We start from the raw sequence: 24,008 nt of genomic DNA on the forward strand, positions 1-24,008 counted from the left end.
TTTTGATGATCTTGTCTGTGTCAGGATGACCTTGTCTTGTTTGGTGCCGAACCGGACTCCCAAGTATTCTAGAGATTGGGAGGGCTGCAGACAGCTCTTGTTTGTGTTGACCACCCACCCGAGGCTCTCCAGTAGAGTTGACTGTTGGGCACCTGGTGGCTTTCCTCTGGGGATTTCGCCCTGATCAGCCAAATCGTCTAGATAAGGGTGTACGAGGATTCCTTCCTTCCTCAGTGTTGCTGCCACTACCACCATGATCTTGGCAAACACCCGAGGTGCTGTGGCTAATCCAAATGTAGTGCCCGGAACTGGTAGTGACAGTCTAGGATCGTGAAGCGTAGAAAACGTTGATGCTTTTGATGGTTCGGAATGTGTAGGTAGGTTTCTGACAGATCCAGGGATGTAAGGAACTCCCGGTTTTAATCGCCCTTATTACTGAGTGTAGGGTTTCCATGCGGAAGCGAGGAATCTTCAGATGGCGGTTGACCGACTTTAGGTCCAGGATGGGCCTGAACGTTCCTTCTTCCTTGGGAAAGATAAAATAGATGGAATAATGTCCAGTATTTGTTCTGCAGGCACCGGTGTTATAGCCTCCAAGGCTAGCAATCTGGACAGTGTAGCTTCCACTGCCATCCTCTTGGAAGGGTTGTGGCAGGGGGATTCCACAAACTTGTCCGGAGGGAGGTAGTGGAAGTCCAGATAATATCCCTCTCGAATGATGGCTAGGATCCACTTGTCCGAAGTTCGACCCATCTTTGGTAGAATAGGGCAAGTCTGCCCCCTATGGCTTCTTCCTTTGGATGGGTCAGCTGATTTTCATTGTGGGGTGCAGCTGGGGCCTGGGCTGGCTCCCCTTTTGTTGTGCTTGTTCTGAAAGGACTGGCTTCTGCCTGCGGAGCGAGCTGCTTTGTATGTGCTTCTGTATGGGTTGAAGCACTCTGACCTTCTGCCCCTGGAAGTTTGGGGGAAGGGTCGCTGGTTTCTCCTAGTCCTGTCCTCCGGTAGCTGCGGCAGTGGGGATTCACCCCATTGTTGGCTAGTTTCTCTAGTTCGCTTCCGAACAGGAGCGTTCCCTTTAAGGGCATCCTTGTGAGTCTCATTTTGGAAGATGCGTCGGCTGACCAGCTTCGAGCCAGAGTTGACTTCTGGCTGCCACAGCTAATGACACTCCTCTAGCTGCGGTGCGCACCAGGTCAGAAGCGGCATCCGTGAGGAATGATACTGCTGGTTCCAGGGCTTCCCCAGGAGTGTTTCTGGTCTGTGATAAGCAGGCGTGTGTCACCACGGCACAGCAGGCCGTGATCTGTAGAGACTTAGCGAAGACGTCAAAAAAAGACTGTTTGAGGATGGATTCCAGACGCCTGTCTAGAGCATCCTTGAGTGCTGCTCCTCCCTCCACTGGGATAGTAGTGCGCTTTGAAACCACGCAGACCATGGCATCCACTTTTGGACATGCCAGGAGATTTTTGGCAGCTGGGTCATGGGTACATGGCTGACAGAGCTCACGCCCCCCCCCCCCCCCACTTTTGAACGTAGTCTCCGGGGCATACCATTCCAGGTCAATTAGCTGCTGGACACTTGTAATAGTGGGAAATGACGGGAGGTCTGACGGAGTCAGTCTAGTAGGGTATTTGTCTTAGGTTCCCCCGAGGCACTTGTGCCCGGGATAGCAAGCTCTTTCAAGCTGTGTGTGACCAGGTCTGGAAGCTCGCCCTTGGTAAGAACATAAGAAAATGCCATACTGGGTCAGACCAAGGGTCCATCAAGCCCAGCATCCTGTTTCCAACAGTGGCCAATCCAGGCAAGTACCCAAAAACTAAGTCTATTCCATGTAACCATTGCTAATGGCAGTGGCTATTCTCTAAGTGAACTTAATAGCAGGTAATGGACTTCTCCAAGAACTTATCCAATCCTTTTTTTAAACACAGCTATACTAACTGCACTAACCACATTCTCTGGCAATGTGGTGAAGAAGCACCTCATGGTTTGGTGGGGTTCTGTCCCCAGGGGGAGTTCCCCTTCCTCCAGGGATTCTGATTCCTCATCAGAGTTGTCAGTGTCCCCGAAGGTGAGGCTTCTGGGCGGTGGAATCACTTCCTGGGCATAGAGGGTCCCGGGATGTTGAGGTCCTCTGGTGGTTGTGGCCGTATTATTGGAGACCCCAGTTGCATGTGGACGAAGGTATGCAGGCCTTTGAAGAATTCCACCCAAGAAATAGATGCTGGGTCTAAATTAAGAGGCTGGGGAGCCCCGTTTGAAGGAGGGTCCCACTGGGAGACACTAGGTCCGGCGTACTGTTTGAGAAGCTGGAACCCAACACCGGCTGGGGAGGGCCATGGGCCGAATCCCCCAGGGCCTCCTCACACTGTATACACAGGGCTGTGGCCTCATGCTGTGCAGCGGCCCTAAGCCTTGAGCTTTTCCGGTGGTGCCATGGCTTGTGCGCGTAAAATACAGTTATGTGCTCCAGTGTGTCGAAGTTGTGCGTACAGATCGAAGTTATGCGCCCAGCACAGTAAGCGCGTGGCTATGTGCGTCGCTTGTGCACACGGTACTTGGGTGCGCGACATGCGCACAGCTCGCCTCTGTGCGCACGGATCGGGACAGCGGCGAACAGATCAAAATGGTGATGGCGACCACGTGGACAATACGGCAACCACCTCGCAGGGTCTCCATGTAGGAGGACCCTCTGATCTGACCGGGGTCTAGCCCTGCTAGGGCAGATCAACCTGGTGGCACTGGTCCCGGCCGGCGACCTGTGCGACTGAGCTTCGGAGACCTTTAAATAGATTTCTACCTTACCTTGTCTTGGTGCTTCCCGGTCTCCGGCTGCAGGGGGAGAGGTAAAATACCTTCACCGCTGCGCTCGAAGTTGCACCTGCTGCCTCTCAGCCTCACCTGATGTCGGGGGCTAGGTCCTCGCCGAGGGTCGGCCGCCAGACCGAGGCTTACCTCCAAAGGATCATGGAAATCACCTCGGGAATTCTCAAATGGGGGAGGGACCCAACGGGTGTCACCGCAGAAGAGCGGGGCTGGTCTGTAGAGGTAAAAATTTCTTCTTGTTTTGGTTTGCTTTGTTAAATTACTCTAACACTGTGCTAGTGTGCATAGAGTCTCGAACTGCTATGGAGACGGAAAATACTGAAGAGCTGCACTTCCTGCAGGGGTATATGTACTAGGGCTGACGTCAGATTGAAATCTGATCCGTCTCCAACTGCTATCAGGAGTACACTATACCCATTGGTCCTGAGTCTAACCGCTACACGCTAGGAAAAGTTATTTTTTATTTAACAGGTCTCCTTACCTGTCCTTTGTTGTTCTTCAGCTCCCCATGGCAGAGCAGTATGCGGGAGCAGGGGATGGTGGCATCCTGCTGCGAGTCGTACAGGTACAGGAGCCGCTTCTTATAGTACTGACACTCTGCCTCGCCCGTTCTGCTGTTGATCAGTCCTACAATATCCTGGCTAAGAGCAATCTAAGAGGGAGGGAGAGGCAGAAGGCACATGGCTCAGGAGTCGCAAAAGGTAACCCAGTCATCCACAGCCTCCCCACTTGAAAGCATTACTATTAAAATCTCCCCCCATGCTTTGGTTCAGATTCCCCCCCTCCCCCGACTCGCCCATCAGCTAAACATCATACGTTCTCAGGAACATTCACCTATCGCCTCCCTATGCAGCTTTTTCTCATATTATACAATGTCTTGACCATATCACGTAACCCAAAAGCAAAACAGAACGATCAGTTCTCCAATGCAGTCTGAAGTTGGCCACATGACACTAAATCCTCCTGGTCTTGCCCACAGCTGTGTTTTCACTCATGTCCGATTCATACAGCCCTTCCTCCCCAATCACTATTCCCTTCCCTCTCCCTGGACAACTCTTCGGCACCAGGATCCTCCCCGATTTCTTTTCCCAGGGAACATGGCCACACTTACCGCTTCCTGCAGGCGGGCTTGGTCTGGGTGCTCAGCCCCCGTCTGCCTCAGTATCTCCTTCAGCAGCAATGGGTATTTCACCAGTCGGCTGCGGGGCAGGTCCAGGAAGTTCCAGAGGTCAAGGCGGCGGCTGAAGGCAGACTCCTGGCAAAGCCGCAGGAAGTTCTCCACCTGCCGGTTCTGTTTCTTGTAGTCAAGCAGGGCCTTGGCTGCCACCTGATTGCAGCAGTACCGCTCATAGGTACGCAGGCCAGGCAACTGAAGGACAGAGACAGACAAATGCACAAAAACTGTCGACAGATAAGGGAGCTCATGGCCCAGCCAGCCTGCCCCGTGCTTACTGCTGCGACAGCAGAGACCTTCATTCTCCACCTATCTCCCACCCTCTCTGTATCTGCCCCTCCCACACACACATGGTCCTGGCTAGCACCACCCTCTGCACCCACTGCTCTCAGTATAAATGCATTTCCTCACATTTTCTTCAGAATCTCCCTTCCTCCAGATCATGGTTCTTTGATTTTTTCTTGAATTTTTTTAATGCTGAAATCTGCTAAATATTCCGGTGTTTGTACTGCATCCTCCCCACCACATCCCCATCCCTTTTCCAGCGAGTACATTTTGAGTCTTTGTGTAGGGCGTGTGCTATACAGTTTCCATCCTAGCAATGTCCTGACCAAGAAAATCTCTCCGCAAAATAAAAAAAAAAAAAAAGGATAGTATCCTCAAAGGATATTATTAATGGACCTGCTGTTTGTTTTCTGTCCTGGAGAATTTTAGCCACAAAAAAAAAAAAATTCACAAGATTAGCAACCAGGCAGTGCCATTCCGTGAGTTTTGAAAATACTTGCAGCATGAGGCAGAAGAGTGATCGGCAGCAGGTTACGGGGATACAACCCGCCCCCCCCCCCGGCTCTAACTAAAAACATCTGCACTTTGCTTGGCCATGCCACAGCCCAGCCCGATTCATAGTCAGTGCTAGTGGTAGTGATCAGATACTGTAACATGCACTGGCACTTGAGGCAGCTGGGTTCTTGTTCTGCTGCCGGGACGGTACAAGGATCCAAAGATGATGCATGTGAGCTTTTGAAGTTCCTAGATCCCTTCTTGTAGGCGGGCGTCTCAGTTCAGTACAACCTATATTTTTCTTAACTCTTTAGGTCAGTAGGGAGGGCTTATTCTCTCACGCCAAATGCTTCTTTAAAGGGAAACCCAGTATAAAAGTTTCTTCTGAAGAGCATTTTACTCCCAAATCCAAGCATATAAAAGTAATCTAGCGGTGACTGGTTTATGCATGAAGTGTGGAAGGGCGACAGGAACACTGGGTCACAATTTTTGGGATTGTCCTGCTTTACAAAGCTATTGGAAAGCAATGCTAGCGTATATTCGGGAGGTAACGGCAGTTAACACTAGCTATGAAGGCAAGGGTTCTTTTGTTGAGGATATGAGAGATGGGAAAAAACCATCTTGTTATTCTCGATTATGGTGTAGTAAAGTATTGCCATTAGCTAGGAAATGTAGTCTTCAGAGGTGGGTAATTGAAGAGGTGCCAGAACATGTATTTCTCAGACACGCCAATTAGAAAAATATATTGAACAAATGAATATGAATAAGACACCAGACCATTCTGAAACTCTGACTTATATTTACAGTCTTTAATCGCCCTTGATCAGAAGCTTGATTGGAAATGACATTGCTCAATAATCAGTTGGATGACATGCCAGATTCAACAGGATATACTGGTAAATATACTCTCTCGGAGGAAAACTTGGACTTTGATATTAGGGATGGATAAGGGGGCTGAAGATTTAGGGCACAGGCTGATTGTTTGATTAATAAATGTATTTCACGTGGGCTGGGAAGAGTATTCCAGCCCATGGTGCTTGACGTTAGATTTAAAAATAAATCTTATGCAGCTTTATTTATAGGTCAAAGCAAAAAAAAACAAAAACCCGCTATTAGTGCAGTGGGTTTATACTGAAGTAATAAATAACATCACAGAAAGGGTGCCGGATGTAGGGACAGCCTCCCAGCAGGGGAGGTGGAGGAGGCAGAAAATAGAAACAGAGTTCAGAAAGCCCTGGGATCAGTACAGAGGATCCTTAGGCATGGGGGAAGTGAAATGAAAGATCGGCTGGGGATCTAATGCTCCATGCCAGTCTTGGGAGCCCCTCTGGGGATAGAGGAATACCCAACAGTATCTGAATGTAACTCATCTTCTGCCTTCAATGGAAAAGATGTGAGTGAAATATCAGAGCCCTGAATGAGGCTGGGCAGACTAGAGGGAATGTACAGTTATCTTTCAATCACAACTCAAGTTTTGGGTGGGGGGGGGGGGGGGGGGGGGGGGGGGGGGGGGGGGGGGGGGGAGGGAAGATGGTGTTATGCATTACTGTTCACATTTGGCTGGTTGCTCACTGGTGAAGTTATGTGAGAACATAACATAAGAAATTGCTATGCTGGGTCAGACCAAGGGTCCATCAAGCCCAGCATCCTGTTTCCAACAGTGGCCAATCCAAGTCACAAGTACCCAAAAACTAAGAACCACCCATGCTTCTGAAGCAATTAATAGCAGTAGTTATTCCCTAAGTAAACTTGATTAATAGCAGTTAATGGACTTCTCCTCCAAGAACTTATCCAAACCTTTTTTGAACCCAGCTACACTAACTGCACTAACCACATCCTCTGGCAACAAATTCCAGAGCTTTGTGTGTTGAGTGAACAAGAATTTTCTCAGATTAGTTTTAAATGTGCTACTTGCTAACTTCATGGAATGCCCTCTAGTCCTATTATCCAAAAGTGTAAATAACAGATTCACATTTACCTGTTCTAGACCTCTCATGATTTTAAACACCTCTATCATATCCCACCTCAGCCGTCTCTTCTCCAAGCTGAACAGCCCTAACCTCTTCAGCCTATTCTCATAGGGGAGCTGTTCCATCCCCTTTATCATTTTGGTTGCCCTTCTCTGTACCTTCTCCACTGCATACAGAGGCATTATGACATTTTCCATTTTATTCACCATTCCCTTCCTAATAATTCCTAACATTCTGTTTGCTTTTTCGACTGCTGCAGCACATTGAGCCGATGATTTCAAAGTATTATCCACTATGATGCCTAGATCTTTTTCCTGGGTGGTAGCTGCTAATATGGAACCTAACATCGTGTAACTACAGCAAGGGTTATTTTTCCCTATATGCAACACCTTGCACTTGTCCACATTAAATTTCATCTGCCATTTGGATGCCCAATCTTCCAGTCTTGCAACAGCAGTGCATCCCATGCCCTCACAAAAAAAAATAATTTTGAAATAGATGAGGTAGGTCAGAGGTTCAAACTGCTATTACTTACCCAGTCCAGCAAAGCAAGTCCCACTTCATGAACTGTCCCATCCTCCCGCCTCATCCCCAGCAAGCGGCAGAGCAGATCTGGGGAGAAAGAGAAAGAAAGGAAAGTGTTATTAATACCCAATTCTACGCAAGTAAATTGAGTGGCACAGAGATAAAATGACTCTCTCGAGATCAAACACACACCGAGCTGGGGATTAGAACGGAAACACCTCGATCCTTCCCCATTACCTTCGTGCAACGGGATGAGTGACTCCAACGTGCTGAAGATCTCGCTCAGCTCCTCCGAAGACATGATGCTTAGCTTTAACATGGGCTCATAGTAATTCTGGAGGGGGAAAAGTGGAAAGAAGCAACATGCCATAAATGCAGGCTCCAAAAGCCATGCCTCCTCTGTCAGAGATGCTTCTTAGCCAGCTGCATTTAAGAATTTCACATTTCTGTATTCTCCTTCCCACCCAGCACAGGAGCAGTTCTGGATTCCCAAGAGACTGGGAAGAAAAGCTTCATCTGAATAACTACCACATGCAGAATTACCATCTAACCAGAACAGGTCACCCCTCCCCTCTCTCACACCTACCTTTTTCACTAGGTTAAGGTCATCCACCAACTGCTGCTCCCCCTGCATGAGCTCAAAAATTACCTAGAGCAGGGGAAAGAACAGAAGAGACAGTTCGTCAAAATACTGACCCAATATAAATGGGAAAATTCTCTGTGGTATCAGGGGCACACACAGCTCACCACAGAAAAACTGCAACTATCTTGGAGACAGAAACGAAGGGGGAGCAAAAACAGATCCCGCAGGACCCGCTTCTCTGCCCGGTACACTCACCTCCTGCCTCTTCACCTCTTTGGCAGAGAGCTCCTCGCTGACATGGTCAAAAGTCTCACTCCACAGCTTGCTGTTTCGACGTTTGGAGCCGGAGGATGGGTTCCGGGAACAGGGCCGTGGAGAAAAGCTGAAAAGCTGGCTGTCGCTCCTCAGGCTGATGGTCCTCTGGAAGTAAAGGCGAGGGAAAGACATGCAGATGAGAGGCTGGGAACAGGCTGAGATTATCCCTCAAGCACAGGGAGATAAAGTGGCTCCCCTCACCCCCCACCCCCCCCCATCATATCACATACGAATCAAGAACAGAGCCAGGCATAGGCAGAGCGAGCAACTCCCAAAGGTCAGACACAATAAGAGTCAGTGACAGAACTGGGGACTGCGGAAGCAGCACAGGGAAATAAAGTGCACCTTCTCTCATATAGTGTCAATGACAGAGCCAGACATTTGAAATGAGGTGCAGGCAAGTAAAGCAGCACACCTCAATTGCTGGAAGGGCTGGGATCAGAAATCCCAAATGCAAAAATGTCACTTATTCCTTCCCTCTTATACCAAAATGTTAGTGCCTTCTCATGATTGACAAACAGGATTGCTGCTTTTTACTGGCTTACTACTATATTTTGTGTAGAGTCTACTGTATTGTACTTCCATTGGCGTACTATTGCTGTGCCTGCTGTATTTGTATGATAGAGTTCTTCGGTTAATCTGCCAATTTCAATAAATATAGAGTAAAAAAAAAGGAGATTCCAGCTTCCCTCTGTTTTCCTTTGCACACACATTTACACACACAATTCAAACCTGGTACCTGGATGGTCTGGCTAAGTCGTTTCAGAGGCGTCACCTTGGAAGGAGGCACAGAAGTGGCTGTCACTGACACCTTTGAAATAGGTTTAACCCTTTTGTTGCTGGGTTCCTGAAAAGGATAAGCGAGCTAGGCGTGAGAATTCAAAGTGAAAGCAAGTCTAGCCTGAAGTTCTTCTGTACCGCCAGCACAGGGGGATAGTGATAGGGAGGGCGTGACAGAACTAGAGCCTGAAGCTCCTCTGTATACCCAAGACAGGGACAGCCATAGTGGGGGGGGGGGGCGGCGGCGGAGTGAACCACTCTGCATACCCTCAGCACAGGGACAGACATGGTGGGGGGGAGGGAGGGGATGTAGAGAATGATCTTCTATATACCCTCAGCACAGGGGAGAGAGGGAGATTGGGGGGGTGAAGCTCCTTTAGACCCCTAACACAGGGGGATCCATAGAGTTCCAAGGCACAGATGAAATCTTTTCCAAGGCTGGAGGCATTTGAAGATAACAGTCCAGCTCGGACATATTTTTAGACATTGTATCCTGTCTGGCTGTCCTAGGGGAAAACAGTTTAGCCTCTTCCTAACAGGAAAGCCATTTTTTTCCCTCATTTTATATTATTTTCCTTGCTAGACCAGTTGCTGGGGAAACCAGCTGTTTCCTGGGAAGCAGGAAGTGGATGCAGTATTTGTTATCTCAGCTAAATTTATGTAACCATGTACAGATTAGCAGTTATTTCTTTGGTTTTTACTTTTAGATGCAAATTTATAATGCTATCTACATTTTACATATAAGTGTACCAGTACCCCTCATTCCTGCCATGCCATTCCAGTACAGAGGGCCAAAAGAAGTATCACGAATCTCTCTGCTAAGTAGGGACAACCACAGAATTTGTAGATAGAAACCACAGATTTTTTGACCGACGACAAACGAGCCCCGGTAATTTTTTCAGTTCTCTTTCTTCTCCCCCCTCCCCCAAGAGGTATGTTCCCTAGCAGAAGGAAGGAGATTGGAGTAGGGAGACGGAGTAAAGCCTTTCAAGACCATGTCACTTTAGTCACCCTGGCTGAGAGCCCCCATACTTGGAATCAGCATCGATTAGTCACCGAATTTACGATAATCCGGACTGTCAACGACCTCCACGTAAAATAGCCTTTTCTACCAACTTCATGATGCAAGAATTTTTTTTCCGCAAAGTATTTCTCATGCAACCGGTATGAAGAAAATCCCGTACATGCATAAACTCTCGCGATTCCCGCCGGAACGCTTTTTTTTTTTTTCTTTATTAACGGAGCAAAGCGGGATGCCGCGTGCTCGCCTACCTCTCCCTGCACGGGGCAGGCGCCCGTTTCTCCCATGCTGCTGCGCCCCTTCTTGTCCTTCCTGCTTACCGCCCGGAGGAAGCCGGGGAAATCGGGGGCTCCCATCGCCGCTCTCGCCCTACCTCTCTCGGGAGACCCACCGTACACCTTCCCGGCTCCTAACCCACGTGCGCTGCTCCGGCACCGGCACGCTCCCAATCTAGACCCCGCCCACGCACGTCTGCATCCGCACGGACCCGCCTTCCTCGCCTGCGGATAGGCCGCAGGAGGACGCTGACCGCGCCCCTCTCGAGTCTTCAAGCTTCAACCACGCCCCCTAGGTTTGGCTGCGCCCTCTTGGCACAGGTGTCCTACGAGGAGTCTGGTTTAAAGGGCCCACGCCTCCTCGTGAATTTGGTGCTGGTAGTTTTCTTCCTCGCTTAATTTCGCTAGGTTTTCAGCTGGTTTAGCGTGGCTGGTTCCTCAGGGGTATGTAGTAGTAAAGACAGGCACGGTACAGGAATCTGCCTCAAAGATACTGCTGGGTTATTTGGCACAGTTTTGTTAAGATTCTGCATAACCCTGCCTTATTCTCTTTCTAGAGTCTGTGTCCTGCTCTAATGTTCTCCCAGGCTACTATTCTCACCACTGTCGACGCCCTTTCCGCCTCTCCCCACACCCTCCACAGCAGCCACTTGAGTGCCCAGTATAATAAGGGAAGCCTTAAAACCTGGGTACTGAAATTCAGTGCAAAAATTTTTAATGTACTTGCTCCAAAAAAAAAAAACCCAACAAACTACAAATCCCAATGCAGTAAGCTAATAGTTATGTTAATGCATCTAGAGTTAAAAATGTGGGCAAACCCCAAACTCTGCACACGAACCGAATTAAAAGTGCTTTCGGAATCGTGCATAAGCTGAGAGCACATTTTACTAGGGAGAGTCTCTACAGTGCACACAAATGTAAAATTAAGGGGCCCATCTAATAAACTGTGTGCTAAGAATGCGCTGACGTTTCTGAACACACATGCAAAAAAAAAAGAACAAAACCTTCCAATGCAGTAGGCAAATGGTTTGTTAATATAGAAACATAGAAACATAGAAATGACGGCAGAAGAAGACCAAACGGCCCATCCAGTCTTCCCAGCAAGCTTCACATTTTTTTCTCATACTTATCTGTTTCTCTTAGCTCTTTGGTTCTATTTCCCTTCCACCCCCACCATTAATGTAGAGAGCAGTGATGGAGCTGCAACCAAGTGAAATATCAAGCTTGATTAGTTAGGGGTAGTAGGGGTAGTAACCGCCGCAATAAGCAAGCTACACCCATGTTTATTTGTTTTACCCAGACTGTGTTATTCAGCCCTTATTGGTTGTTTTTCTTCTCCCCTGCCGTTGAAGCAGGGAGCTATGCTGGATATGCGTGTAGTATCAGTTTTTCTTCTCCCCTGCCGTTGAAGTAGAGAGCTATGCTGGATATGCGTGAAGTATCAGTTTTTCTTCTCCCCTGCGGTTGAAGCAGGATATGCATTGAAAGTGAAGTATCAGGCTTATTTGGTTTGGGGTAGTAACCGCCGTAACAAGCCAGCTACTCCCCGCTTTGTGAGTGCGAATCCTTTTTTCTTCTCCCCTGCCGTTGAAGCAGAGAGCTATGCTGGATATGCGTGAAGTATCAGTTTTTCTTCTCCCCTGCCATTGAAGCAGAGAGCTATGCGTGAAGTATCAGTTTTTCTTCTCCCCTGCCGTTGAAGCAGAGAGCTATGCTGGATATGTATTGAAAGTGAAGTATCAGGCTTATTTGGTTTGGGGTAGTAACCGCCGTAACAAGCCAGCTACTCCCCACTTTGTGAGTGCGAATCCTTTTTTCCACATTTCCTCTTGCAGTTGTAGCTTAGAGTGATGTTGGAGTCACAGTAACCATGTGTATGTTTATTGAATAAGGGTATTATCTCCAGGCAGTAGCCGTCATTCTGGCGAGCCACCCACTCTTTATTGACGGCCTCTTGATTTTATGGATCCACAGTGTTTATCCCACGCCCCTTTGAAGTCCTTCACAGTTCTGGTCTTCACCACTTCCTTCGGAAGGGCATTCCAGGCATCCACCACCCTCTCCGTGAAGAAATACTTCCTGACATTGGTTCTGAATCTTCCTCCCTGGAGCTTCAAATCGTGACCCCTGGTTCTGCTGATTTTTTTCCTATGGAAAAGGTTTGTCGTTGTCATTGGATCATTAAAACCTTTCAAGTATCTGAAAGTCTGTATCATATCACCTCTGCTCCTCCTTTCCTCCAGGGTGTACATATTTAGATTCTTCAATCTCTCCTCATAAGTCATTTGATGAAGACCTTCCACCTTTTTGGTCACCCTTCTCTGGACCGCCTCCATCTTGTCTCTGTCTCTTCGGAGATACGGTCTCCAGAACTGAACACAATACTCCAGGTGAGGTCTCACCAAGGACCTGTACAAGGGGATAATCACTTCCCTTTTCTTACTCGATATTCCTCTCTCTATGCAGCCCAGCATTCTTCTGGCTTTAGCTATCGCCTTGTCACATTGTTTCGCCGACTTCAGATCATTAGACACCATCACCCCAAGGTCTCTCTCCTGCTCCGTGCACATCAGCCTTTCTCCCCCCATCGAATACAGTTCATTCGGATTTCCACTCCCCATATGCATGACTTTGCACTTCTTGGCATTGAATGTCAGCTGCCATGTCTTCGACCACTCTTCCATCTTCCTTAAATCCCGTCTCATTCTCTCCACTCCTTCCGGAGTGTCCACTCTGTTGCAGATCTTAATGTCATCCGCAAAAAGACATACCTTACCTTCTATCCCTTCCGCAATGTCGCTCACAAAGATATTGAAAAGGACCGGTCCCAACACCGATCCCTGCGGTACACCGCTTAAAACCGCTCTCTCTTCAGAGAGAGTTCCATTTACCATCACACATTGTCTTCTGTCCGTCAACCAGTTTGCAATCCAGGCCACCACCTCGGCACTCACTCCTAAGCTTCTCATTTTATTCACCAGTCTCCTGTGCGGGACAGTGTCAAAAGCTTTGCTGAAATCCAAGTAGATGACATCGAGTGCTCTTCCTCGATCCAATTCCTTGGTTACCCAGTCAAAAAAGTCAATCAGATTTGTCTGACAGGATCTTCCAATGGTGAATCCATGCGGCCTCTGGTCCAGCAATTCTCCCGACTGTAGATAGTTCACTATTCTCTCTTTCAACAGTGACTCCATTACTTTTCCCACCACCGAAGTGAGACTAACCGGTCTGTAGTTACCAGCCTCTTCTCTGTTCCCACTCTTGTGAAGCGGGACCACCACCGCTCTCCTCCAATCATTCGGCACCACTCCCGTTTCTAGGGATCTATTGAATAGGTCACACAGCGGACCTGCCAGCACATCTCTGAGCTCCCTCAGTATTCTGGGATGAACTTCATCAGGCCCCATGGCTTTGTCCACTTTCAGTTTCACCAGCTCTTCCCATACATTTTCTACTGTAAATGGAGTTACATCTACTCCATTCCCCTCCAGTTTCTTGTTAACTAGTGTCGGTCCTTCTCCAGGGTCCTCTTTAGTGAACACAGAACTGAAGTATTCATTTAATATTTCTGCCATTTCTTCGTCTCTCTCCACGCATTGATCCTTTCCACCTTTCAATTTCACTATACCATTTTGAACTTTTCTCTTTTCACTGATATATCTGAAAAATGTTTTGTTACCACTCTTTACCTCTTTGGCAATCCTCTCTTCCGCTTGACTTTTTGCCATCTTGATTAATTTCTTCGTCTCCCTCAGTTCTACCAGATATTCTTCTTTGTGTTCCTCCTTTTGGGATCTTTTATATTTCTTGAATGCTGTTCTTTTAGCCTTTATTTTGTCAGCCACCTCCTTTGAGAACCAGATAGGTTTCATTTTTCTTTTGCTTTTCTTTACTTTTCTAACATATAGATTAGTTGCCTTGGTGATTGCTCCTTTTAGATTGGTCCACTGTTGATCCACATCTCTCTCGTTTTCCCAGCCTTTTAGTTCTTCCTCCAGGTACTTCCCCATTTCATCAAAGTCTGTGTTTTTGAACATCAAAACATCAAAACATAATGCATTGGGAGTTAAAAATGTGTGTACAAGCACGGAATGCACAGTTTAACTCCGGGGTGGGAGTGCATGTTTTGGGTTCATACATTTATTTATTTATTTATTTATTTAGATATATTACCTGCATTTTATAGGTATGAAGGTGCTTTACAGTACATTAGAATGGTAGCAGATAAGCAAAAGTCAATTTGCAGCTTTACAACAGATAATGTAGACAATTTTAAAATATAAATAAAATACTTTTATTTACATAAAACCAGCTCAAACCAGGTTTCATGTGCACAAAATAAACACAACTTATGTTTTGTGCGCATATACGTATTTTATATGCGCACAAAACATGAGTTGTATTCATTTTGTGCATACAGATATGATTTATGTTTTCTACACATAGTAATACAGAGGGTGATATTTAGTGCTACTTAGCTGGCTAAGTAGCAGTCGCTGAATATCCTACCTCACTGAACAGCTGCCACTTAGGGTATAACTAGTTATTCAGAGATGTAGTTAGCCAGCTAAGTGGTGGGCAGGGCCAGAGCATTCCGGAGAGGAACTGACTATCAGGCCAATACAGTAAAGGTCACGGGAGAGCGGGTGAGTGCCCACTCTCCTGTGCATGCGATTCAGGGGGGACAAACATGCAAATTAGGGCCCGCCGTAAAAAGAGGCGCTAGGGACACTAGCGCGTCCCTAGCGCCTCTTTTTTTACAGAAGCGGCGGCTGTCAGCAAGTTTGACAGCTGATGCTCAATTTTGCCGGCGTCGGTTCTCAGACCCGCTGACAGCCATGGGTTCGGAAACCAGATGCCAGCAAAAATGAGCGTCCGGTTTTCGAGCCGCGGGCTGATTTAAAAAAATTTTTTTTTAATTATTTTAAACTTTTAGGACCTCCGACTTAATATCGCTATGATATTAAGTTGGAGGGTGTACAGAAAAGTAGTTTTTACTGCTTTTCTGTACACTTCCCCGGCGCCGGCAGAAATTAACGCCTACCTTTGGGTAGGCGCTAATTTCTGAAAGTAAAATATGCGGCTCGGCTGCACATTTTACTTACTGAATCTCGCGGGAATAACTAATAGGGCCATCAACATGCATTTGCATGTTGCGGGCGCTCTTAGTTTCGGGGGGTTGGACGTGCGTTTTTGACGTGCTATTACTCCTTACTGTATGCCAGGTATTCAGAGTTAGCTGGATAACTTATCCAGCTAAGTCTGATTGGCCCTAAGTCTGACTGTCCTAAAGTTAGTCAGATAAATGTATCCGGCTGACATTAAGATAGCTGGATATAATCAGCAGCACAGCCATGCTGCTGAATATATGGATTAAATTAGCCAGATAATTTAATATCTAAATCACAGCAACATAGTAATGATGGCAGATAAAAACCAAGTTGCTTATGGTAGTAACTGTTGATCCATGCAGGTTACCCCCATGTCTTCTGTTAAGAGTAGTAACTGCTGCTCCATGCAGGTTAGCCACATGTAGAAATGTTACATCTAAAGTTAACATAGGTTAACCCCATTACTTCATTTGCAGCCTCAAGCCTTTAGGGATCTGCAGTGTTTGCCCCATGCCCTTTTGAATTAATTTACTGTTCTCATCTTCACCACCTCTTCTGGGAGGGCATTCCAGGCATCCATCTCCCTCTTTATGATGAAATATTTCCTGAGGTTGGTTCTGAGTCATCCCCCTGGAGTTTCATAATTGTGACCCTTAGTTCTACAGTTTCCTTTCCAATATAAAAGGTTTGATGTTTGTGCATCATTAATACCTTTCAAGTATCTGAAGGTCCCTATCATATCTCCCCTGCACCACCCCAAATAAATCCTGACTATAGATCCTGATGTCAGAACTTCAGCTTCAGCCCTTAGACTAACACTAGCACCAGAAATTTTACTCCACCTCTGACTGGGGGTAAAATTTCCAGCGCTAAGAAAACCCAGGTTAAGCTGGCACACCTCTCTGCACTGGGGGACGATGGTTAATGTCTTCATTAGCACGAGATTTCCATGTAAGGGCACCAAGCAAATGCGGACTGTTTTATGGGCACATTTTTTTGTTCTCAAAACCTCCCTGCTGCACCAGGAGTAAAATGTGTTCACAACTGTGGGTTAAACCGTATGCACTACCGAGCACACCTTATTACATCGGTGATTCTCAGGGTGTTTGAGCTGTGCAGTGCACATACTGTCCTCTGTGCTTCTTGAGGTTCAGCACAAAAGCAGTGCTGGAGTACAGGCCATACACAGCTCAAACTTTTAAAGAGCCACGAAGAGGCAGATTAAAGAGGTGCCAGTGGTACCACAGGTGGTGATGGGTGTAAGCAACATGGGGCAAATAATACAGGCAATATTAATTCTGCATTGCCTAGTGGTGCAGAACTTCCCCCAGGCCTAGATGGGCCTAGGCTTCTTGCTCCTCTGTTGTGCATCTACTGCGGGGGTGGGGGTGGGGGGTGAGTTTACTGCAACAGCTGCTGCCTGCATAGGAGGAGCTTGAGACCCAAACCCTGGCAATGGATGGATTAGGGGTGGCTCACCACAGACTGGTTCAGCTGGGAGTAAAGGTGACGGCTGCTTATCAGACTTCATCTGATTTCTGCCTATATAATCCAGTGGTAGATTAACTTGTGGTCTCGACCATATTGTATTGGTCCATTTGTGGGATTACCAAATACCACAGCACCGTCTTCAGAGGCTACAAAAAACGCCCAAAATGTAGCGGCTAGAACAGTGTTGGGATGTGCTAGGAAAATATCTGTAATGATCATGCTTATACACTGACTCCCAACAGGAGTGTCAGTTCAAAATGTTGATACTGGCTTTTAAGACGATGAGAGGGAATGGTCCCCTATATCTCTCTGGTAAATTAGATTACTACTGCCCAAGTTTATGGTTCACTCAAGGGGTGCTACATAAAGTGCTCTCTGTTATACTTCAGAGATGTGGATCCCTTGTCCGAGGTAGAGTTGGCGCTACCTGTGAGGGTAAACCCCCTCAGGTCCCTACCGTCGGAAGGCGAAGCTGATCTGATGCAGGGGCCAGCTGGAGCTTCGCCAATACCAGCCCCGTTCCCCACAGGTTGAGCCCTTGGGTGCCTGAGAACTCAGTGGAATCGCAGCTGGAAGCAGCGATGAGAATCAGCCCCAGGGTCGGAAGCCAGAGGGTCGTCAACAGCCAATCCGAGGTCCGAAGCCAGATGAATCACCGAAGCCAGTCCAAGGTCAGATGCCACAGGAATCACCGAAGCCAGTCCGAGGTCAGAAGCCAGAAGATCTGTCCAAAGGAACTGGAGACAGGGGATAGGAGCAGGAACAGGACTCGGAGCAGGAACAAGACTCAGGAGACAGGAACCAAACTCAGAAGACAGGAAACAGACCAGGAGCCAAGAAACCTGTTACGTCCATCGGTCGCAGACAGCTGCAACCACTCTGCCTCACCTCTTTTTCTCCCCTTTCCCTCTCTTTGGGCAAGATGGCTGTCTCTGGTGCCAAGTGCCGCGGGCCTCGGCGTTTTCAGATCAGCATGGGCATCCCCATCCGCCATGCTCACTCCCGTGGCCTCCTAGGGTGCGAGCGCTCACATCTCTGATGCTCAAGTACACGTCATGGTGGGAATCTCGGGGGCGGCCCCACCGCATGACATCAGTACCTCCGGGTATAACTAACCTCCGCTTCTGCTACCAATTCGAGTTAGCAAAGACTTTGCTTCGCTACTCTGCCTGCTCTAAGCTGCACGCTTAGACACCTCCTTTCACTAAGGGCCTCGCTCCAGCAGAAGCTCTAGACACCCGCTCCTTGGGGGTCTCTCGCTTCCAACTTCCCTTCAGGGTCCTCACTAACCTAGACAACTGCCTCTCGGGGGTCTTTTCTCTTATTCATTCCAGGATATTGGACCATTGGTTACTCGCTCTTCGAGGGCCTATCTACTTCATATCCTGCACCACGGACCTTCAGTCCCACCATTCTACCATCAGGAAGATGCCTTCACTCTGTGAATACCTCTACAAACCGGCGCTCCAACTCCACTCACCAGCATCGGCGTTATCTGCACTGCGGGCTCCTGCCTATCATGAACATCTGGATGAGAGTATACTTCTGAGCCTGTTGAGCGTATTGGTACCTCGTGGATCAGTGCCTTACCTTCCTGCTTTACCATCTATTTACAGCAGTACAATAAAGACTCTATCCATTCTGTGTCTGCTAACTGTGTCAGCCTATCGCAGTGGTTGCTCACTTGCTACTGCCTTCAATCAGTTACACGCTCAACTGAGCTCCTCAGCTCCTCCTGTGAAGGAGTTGCTGTCATCAGTGGTAACCCTTAAGACCACTGTGCCTTTATCTACACCTACCCATTTTACGGGTGAAGCCAAGATGTGCAGAGGGTTCATCAATCAATGCAGCATCGATTTTTCTTTACAGCCTACCCTATTTCCCACTGATGCTTCGAAGACCACCTATATCCTGTCATTCCTTGAAGGACGAGCCCTGGCCTGGGCTTCACCGCTATGGGAATGTGAAGATCCTATCCTGAATGACCTATTAGGATTTCTACAACTTTTTAAGTCTGTGTTTGATGACCCAGCTCGCCAGACCATCGCTGGATCCGCCTTGCTAAACCTTCAGCAAGGTAACAAGCCGTTACAGACTTTGCCATTGAATTTAAGACTCTAGCATCCGAACTGCATTGGGACACTGGATGCCTACGTGCCATATTCATGGAGGGTCTCAACTCTCGCATAAAGGACGAACTAGTGGCTCGCAATTTACCTGAATCCCTTGAGTTCCTAATGGAACTAGCAGGGAGAATTGACCGCCGTATCCGTGATTGTACACAAGAGGCTAGCAGTCCACAAGTCTACAGTGGGAGCTAACCATCGAAAACCTGTGCCTATTGCTTCCAGCTTACTGTCTGCACCCCTAGAAGAGGAAGAGCCTATGCAACTAGGCCGAAGCCACTTGACCTCTAAGGAGAGACATTACCGCAAGCACATGGGCCTATGCATGTACTGTGGCCAATTGGGCCACGCAGTCCAAACCTGTCCCATTTGTCTGGGAAACTGACGGGCCTGGGATCTGCAGGAGGACTTCTCCTGGGCCTTACCTCTCCTACTCCTCCATTGTCTTTACCTGTATCACTGCTTTGCAGAGGTCTCGAGTTTCAGACTCTTGCTCTCATTGACTCCGGTGCCAGAGGTAATTTTATTCTGAAGCGCTTGGTCGAACATCTGAGGATTCCTACCACACCAATAGATAAGCCTCTGCTATTGTCATCCATCCATGGAGAACCACTTCCTGGAGAAATTTCATTGATCACCCAGGCCATTGGCCTGCGCACTGGAGCCCTACACTCAGAATCAATTTCCTTTCTAGTGTTGGAAAAAGCCATGCATCCGGTGGTGTTGGGTCTGCCATGGCTTCAAGACCATATGCCACAATTTAATTGGTTATCTTGGAACTGTCCCAGTGGGGACCAGACTGTCATGTTTGGTGTCTTGCTGAAGTTTCACTGCTCATCTGCATGCCTACCACTCCATCACTACCTGGCTTACCTCCACAATACGCCTCCTTTCAGGATGTTTTCTCTAAGCAAGCAGCTGATGTGTTTCCTCCACACAGAGAGTTCAATTGTGCTATAAATCTGAAGCCAAACTCTGAACCTCCCAAAGGAAGAGTCTACCCTCTTTCTGTAGTTGAGACCAAAGCTATGTCTACCTACATACAGGAAAATCTACAAAAGGGATTTATCAGACCTTCCAAATCCCCTGCTGGTGCAGGTTTCTTTTTTGTAGGAAAAAAGGATGGCACCTTACGCCCATGCATTGACTACAGGGGTCTGAATGAGATTACCATCAAGGACAGGTACCCCCTGCCCTTAATATCTGAACTGTTTGATAGCTCCAAGGGGCCAAAATATTCTCCAAATTGGACCTAAAAGGAGCTTACAACTTGGTGCGTATTCGAGAAGGAGACGAATGGAAGACTGCTTTTAACACCCGTGATGGACACTTTGAATACCTTGTCATGCCATTCGGTTTAAGTAACGCACCTGCAGTCTTTCAAAATATGATGAACAACATCTTATGGGACTTACTGTATCAATGCGTAGTAGTATATCTTGATGATATACTGATCGTTTCTCAGGATCTGCAAAGTCATCAGGAGGATGTTAAGAAAGTCCTAAGACGGCTGCGTGAGTACCACCTTTAGCTTGAGAAGTGTGAATTTCACAAAGAAGCTGTACCCTTCCTGGGATATATCATTTCGAAGAACGGTTTTCAAATGGATCCCAAGAAATTTGAGAGTATCTGGGACTGGCCTCAACCCACAGGCCTGAAGTCATTACGTCGCTTCTTAGGATTTACCAATTACTATCGATCCTTCATTAAAAACTACTCTTGGTCAAAGCAGTTCATGATGCTCAAAGAGGCTTTTCAAAAGAAGCCATGTCTCCACCACCCTGACCCACACCGTCCTTTCATCGTGGAGGTTGATGCATCCGATGTTGGTATGGGGGCGGTTCTTGTTATGTGCAGGGTGTTTTAGTGTGCCCTTGGGCCTCAGCCCGACCCCAGCGGATCCAGGACCAAATTGAGGGTTGACGGCGTGTTCCACTATGGCAGATGGTCGTACCCTCCGCCAGGCCTGCAAGCTCCCAAGGCCAACAACAGGATGATGTTGGAATGTGAATGGTCCTCCGACCATTCCGAGCCCTTTCGGACCTGCCGCTTGGAACGGCATGGAGCAGCAGCCCTGACCTGAGGATGAGGGCAGACGGGCCTTGACATGAAAACGTGACACTATGACGAAGATGAAGACATGACACCAGGGCTCTTGAAGATATGACACCAGGACTATAGAAGATATAACACCAGAGCTGATGTGAAGACATCACGGACCAATGGTCGATGCGACGGCATCCCAGACCAGGGTCGATGCGATGGCATCAGGAACAAGATGCTGAAGTGCAGACATGATGAGGAACTTGAAATCCAAACAAGACAAGACGCTGGGCATTGTCTCTCAGGGCACCCTACTCAGCCCACCTTCATGGGCGGACCCAATGAGCTGGTCGTGGACCACCCTGTCCCACTGCACGCCCTACACAGCCCGAGGAGGCTGGTCACGGACCACGCTGAGAACGGGACGAGCACAGGGAAGAATCCAGCCAAGGTAGAACTTCGACGACGGAGCCATAAGTCGCCCGGAGCTCCACAAAGGCTGGCAGGACGAGACGGCCCAGGAGCACAGGACACTAGTCCACCTGTAGGCCACTCTAACCCGGGAAAGACATCGTCCAAGGGAGCCAGGCTGAACAGGACCAGAAGGCTCAGGAGCGCTGACGTGAACACCAAGGAGGGCAGGACACCAGGAGGCGAAACACCAGGAGACGAAACACCAGGACACCTGGACGAGGACCTCAGGCACGAAGACATGGCATGACGAGGAACAGACGAGACAAGGAACTCCATGGAGAAGATAGAAGACCTGACGGAGCTCTGGCAGGCAGGAACCTCCAGAGTGAAGTAACTCCGATGCAAGGCGAAGACGTACTGTGAAGACAGCCCTTTTATAGGGCTAGGCAGGAAATCCAATCCATAGGTGGGGTCAGCCACACTTCCTGTGGCTGGCCCTTTAAATTCTGTGAAGAGGCGCGGCTGCGCACATAGAGGGAAGCAGGAAGCTGTGCAGGACCGCAGACAGTGGCCTGCACGGAACGTCGGCGACACAGACGCAGGGCTGGCCTAAGAAGCAGGCCTCAATGACGGCAGCGGCTCCAGCTGCTGCAGGAGGCCCCGGGGGCGGCTCCAGCCACTACTCGAGCCCGGGGATGTGGCCTCCGCGCCGCGAAGATCACGTTGCCGCTGCCGGCAGTCCCAGCCGCACAGATGTAAGAAGACCGCGGCTCCGATCGCGGTGAAGACCCGACTATGGCAGCACTGTGCCGCGACAAGGCAGGATACAAGGGGCGGCCTCTGGGCCGCGAGGAGAAGTACAGTCCGCGGCTCCAGCTGCGTTGGGGAGACGTAGAAACAAGGTAAACAGGGCTTGCTCGCGGGGATTAGCTCCGCGGGCAGGTTCATAACAGTTCTAAGTCAGTACAGCGAATTCAATGTGCTCCATCCTTGCTCCTTCTTTTCTAGGCAATTCTCGCCTGCTGAGAGAAACTATGGGATAGGAGACAAAGAGCTTCTCGCGATCAAACTGACTTTTGAAGAGTGGCGTCCCTGGCTAGAAGGCGCACAACATCAAATAGTAGTATACACCGATCACAAGAATCTAGAGTATCTTCGACATGCTCAATGACTCAACCACTGTCAAGCAAGATGGTCCCTGTTTTTCAACAGGTTCGATTTCCATCTGAAATACCATCCAGGAGAAAAGAACACACGGGCTGCCTTATCGCGCTCATTCTCACCTCAGGACGTGCCAGATGAACCCCGTCATATCATCGATCCCACAAGAGTAGTTCTCGCAACCACCCACATGGTACCTGCTGGAAAGACAATGGTGGCCAGAAGTTTAAGAAAAAGACTGTTGAAATGGGTACACGATTCTCGTCTGGCAGGCCATCCTAGACAGAGTCACATCTTAGCAATGTTGCACAGGTACTATTGGTGGCCAACCATGAAGAAGGACGTGCAAGCATACGTGGGTTCCTGCGCTATTTGTGCCAAGTAAAGGCCACCACCCGGGTGACCTTGGGGTTTATTACAACCTCTACCATCACCGGATGAACCTTGGACCCATATCGCTACTGATTTTGTAGTGGACCTGCCATCATCTAGCGGCAACAACACCATATGGGTTACGATCGACCGTTTCTCTAAAATGGCACACTTTGTAGCATTACCAGGATTACCCTCTGCTACTGAATTAGCTAAACTCTTCATAAAGCACATCTTCCGTCTCCATGGTATGCCCAAACATATACTATCCGACAGAGGAGTGCAATTTACTGCAAAAGTTTGGAGAGCATTATGTCAGAAGTTTGACATCGCTTTAGATCTAACCTCTGCCTACCATCCTCAGTCTAACGGTAAGACTGAGAGGATGAATAGGACGCTAAAACAATTCTTGCGATCCTATGTCACTCTAGACAGAACGACTGGGCTGAATTACTGCCTTGGGCAGAATTTGCCATCAGTTCACATCCTGCTTCTTCAACGGGGTCTTCCCCTTTCCAACTTGTCTACGGGAGACAACATTTACCTCAGCTGCCTAATCTATTGACAGTAGCCTGTCCTGCTGCCTAGGCTACCGCAGCAGAATTATCCTAGCTTTGGAGACAGACAAAGGAGCTCCTTTTTAAAGCAGGTCAAAAGGCAAAGAGGACCTATGATGGCCATCATCAAAAGGCCCCCCAGTTCCAGCCAGGCAACAAGGTCTGGTTAAGCACAAAATACCTCCGACTCAAGCTCCCTTCTGCAAGATTTGCTCCTCGATTTGTGGGACCTTTTGCCATCCTTCGGCGATTAGGAAACTTAACATACAGTCTCAAACTGCCTCCATCAATCAAGATACACAATGCATTTCATGTATCTCTACTAAAGTCAGAGATACTCTCCGAGTTCTCCAGAAAAGAACCAGAGCCCACCAGGCTGGACACAGAGGATGACATTGAATATGCCGTAGACGACATCCTTGATGTACGTTAAAGAGGCAAGACATGGGACTACCTCATCTCTTGGGAGAACTATGGCCCAGAGGAA

At 48.3% G+C, this 24,008-nt stretch overlaps 1 protein-coding gene across 4 annotated transcripts in view; it reads right to left on the reverse strand.

Moving 5' to 3' along the window:
• Positions 1-24,008, reverse strand: part of LOC115096139 (rho guanine nucleotide exchange factor 3-like) — a 49,287-nt gene that overhangs the window by 4,706 nt on the left and 20,573 nt on the right. For 2 of the 4 annotated variants that reach the window (XM_029610668.1, XM_029610653.1), the window contains exons 4-10: positions 8,910-9,017; positions 8,111-8,275; positions 7,859-7,921; positions 7,510-7,606; positions 7,283-7,359; positions 3,935-4,192; positions 3,305-3,475 (exon numbers count right to left, since the gene is read on the reverse strand). In XM_029610668.1, the coding sequence (XP_029466528.1) occupies positions 3,305-3,475; positions 3,935-4,192; positions 7,283-7,359; positions 7,510-7,606; positions 7,859-7,921; positions 8,111-8,275; positions 8,910-9,017 (939 nt within the window). Of the gene's footprint in view, positions 1-3,304; positions 3,476-3,934; positions 4,193-7,282; positions 7,360-7,509; positions 7,607-7,858; positions 7,922-8,110; positions 8,276-8,909; positions 9,018-10,222; positions 10,506-24,008 lie in introns of those variants that run through there. The other 2 variants (XM_029610663.1, XM_029610657.1) reach the window with 2 other exon arrangements.

Source organism: Rhinatrema bivittatum, chromosome 1 (genome assembly GCF_901001135.1).
Source record: "Rhinatrema bivittatum chromosome 1, aRhiBiv1.1, whole genome shotgun sequence".
NCBI classification, from domain to species: domain Eukaryota; kingdom Metazoa; phylum Chordata; class Amphibia; order Gymnophiona; family Rhinatrematidae; genus Rhinatrema; species Rhinatrema bivittatum.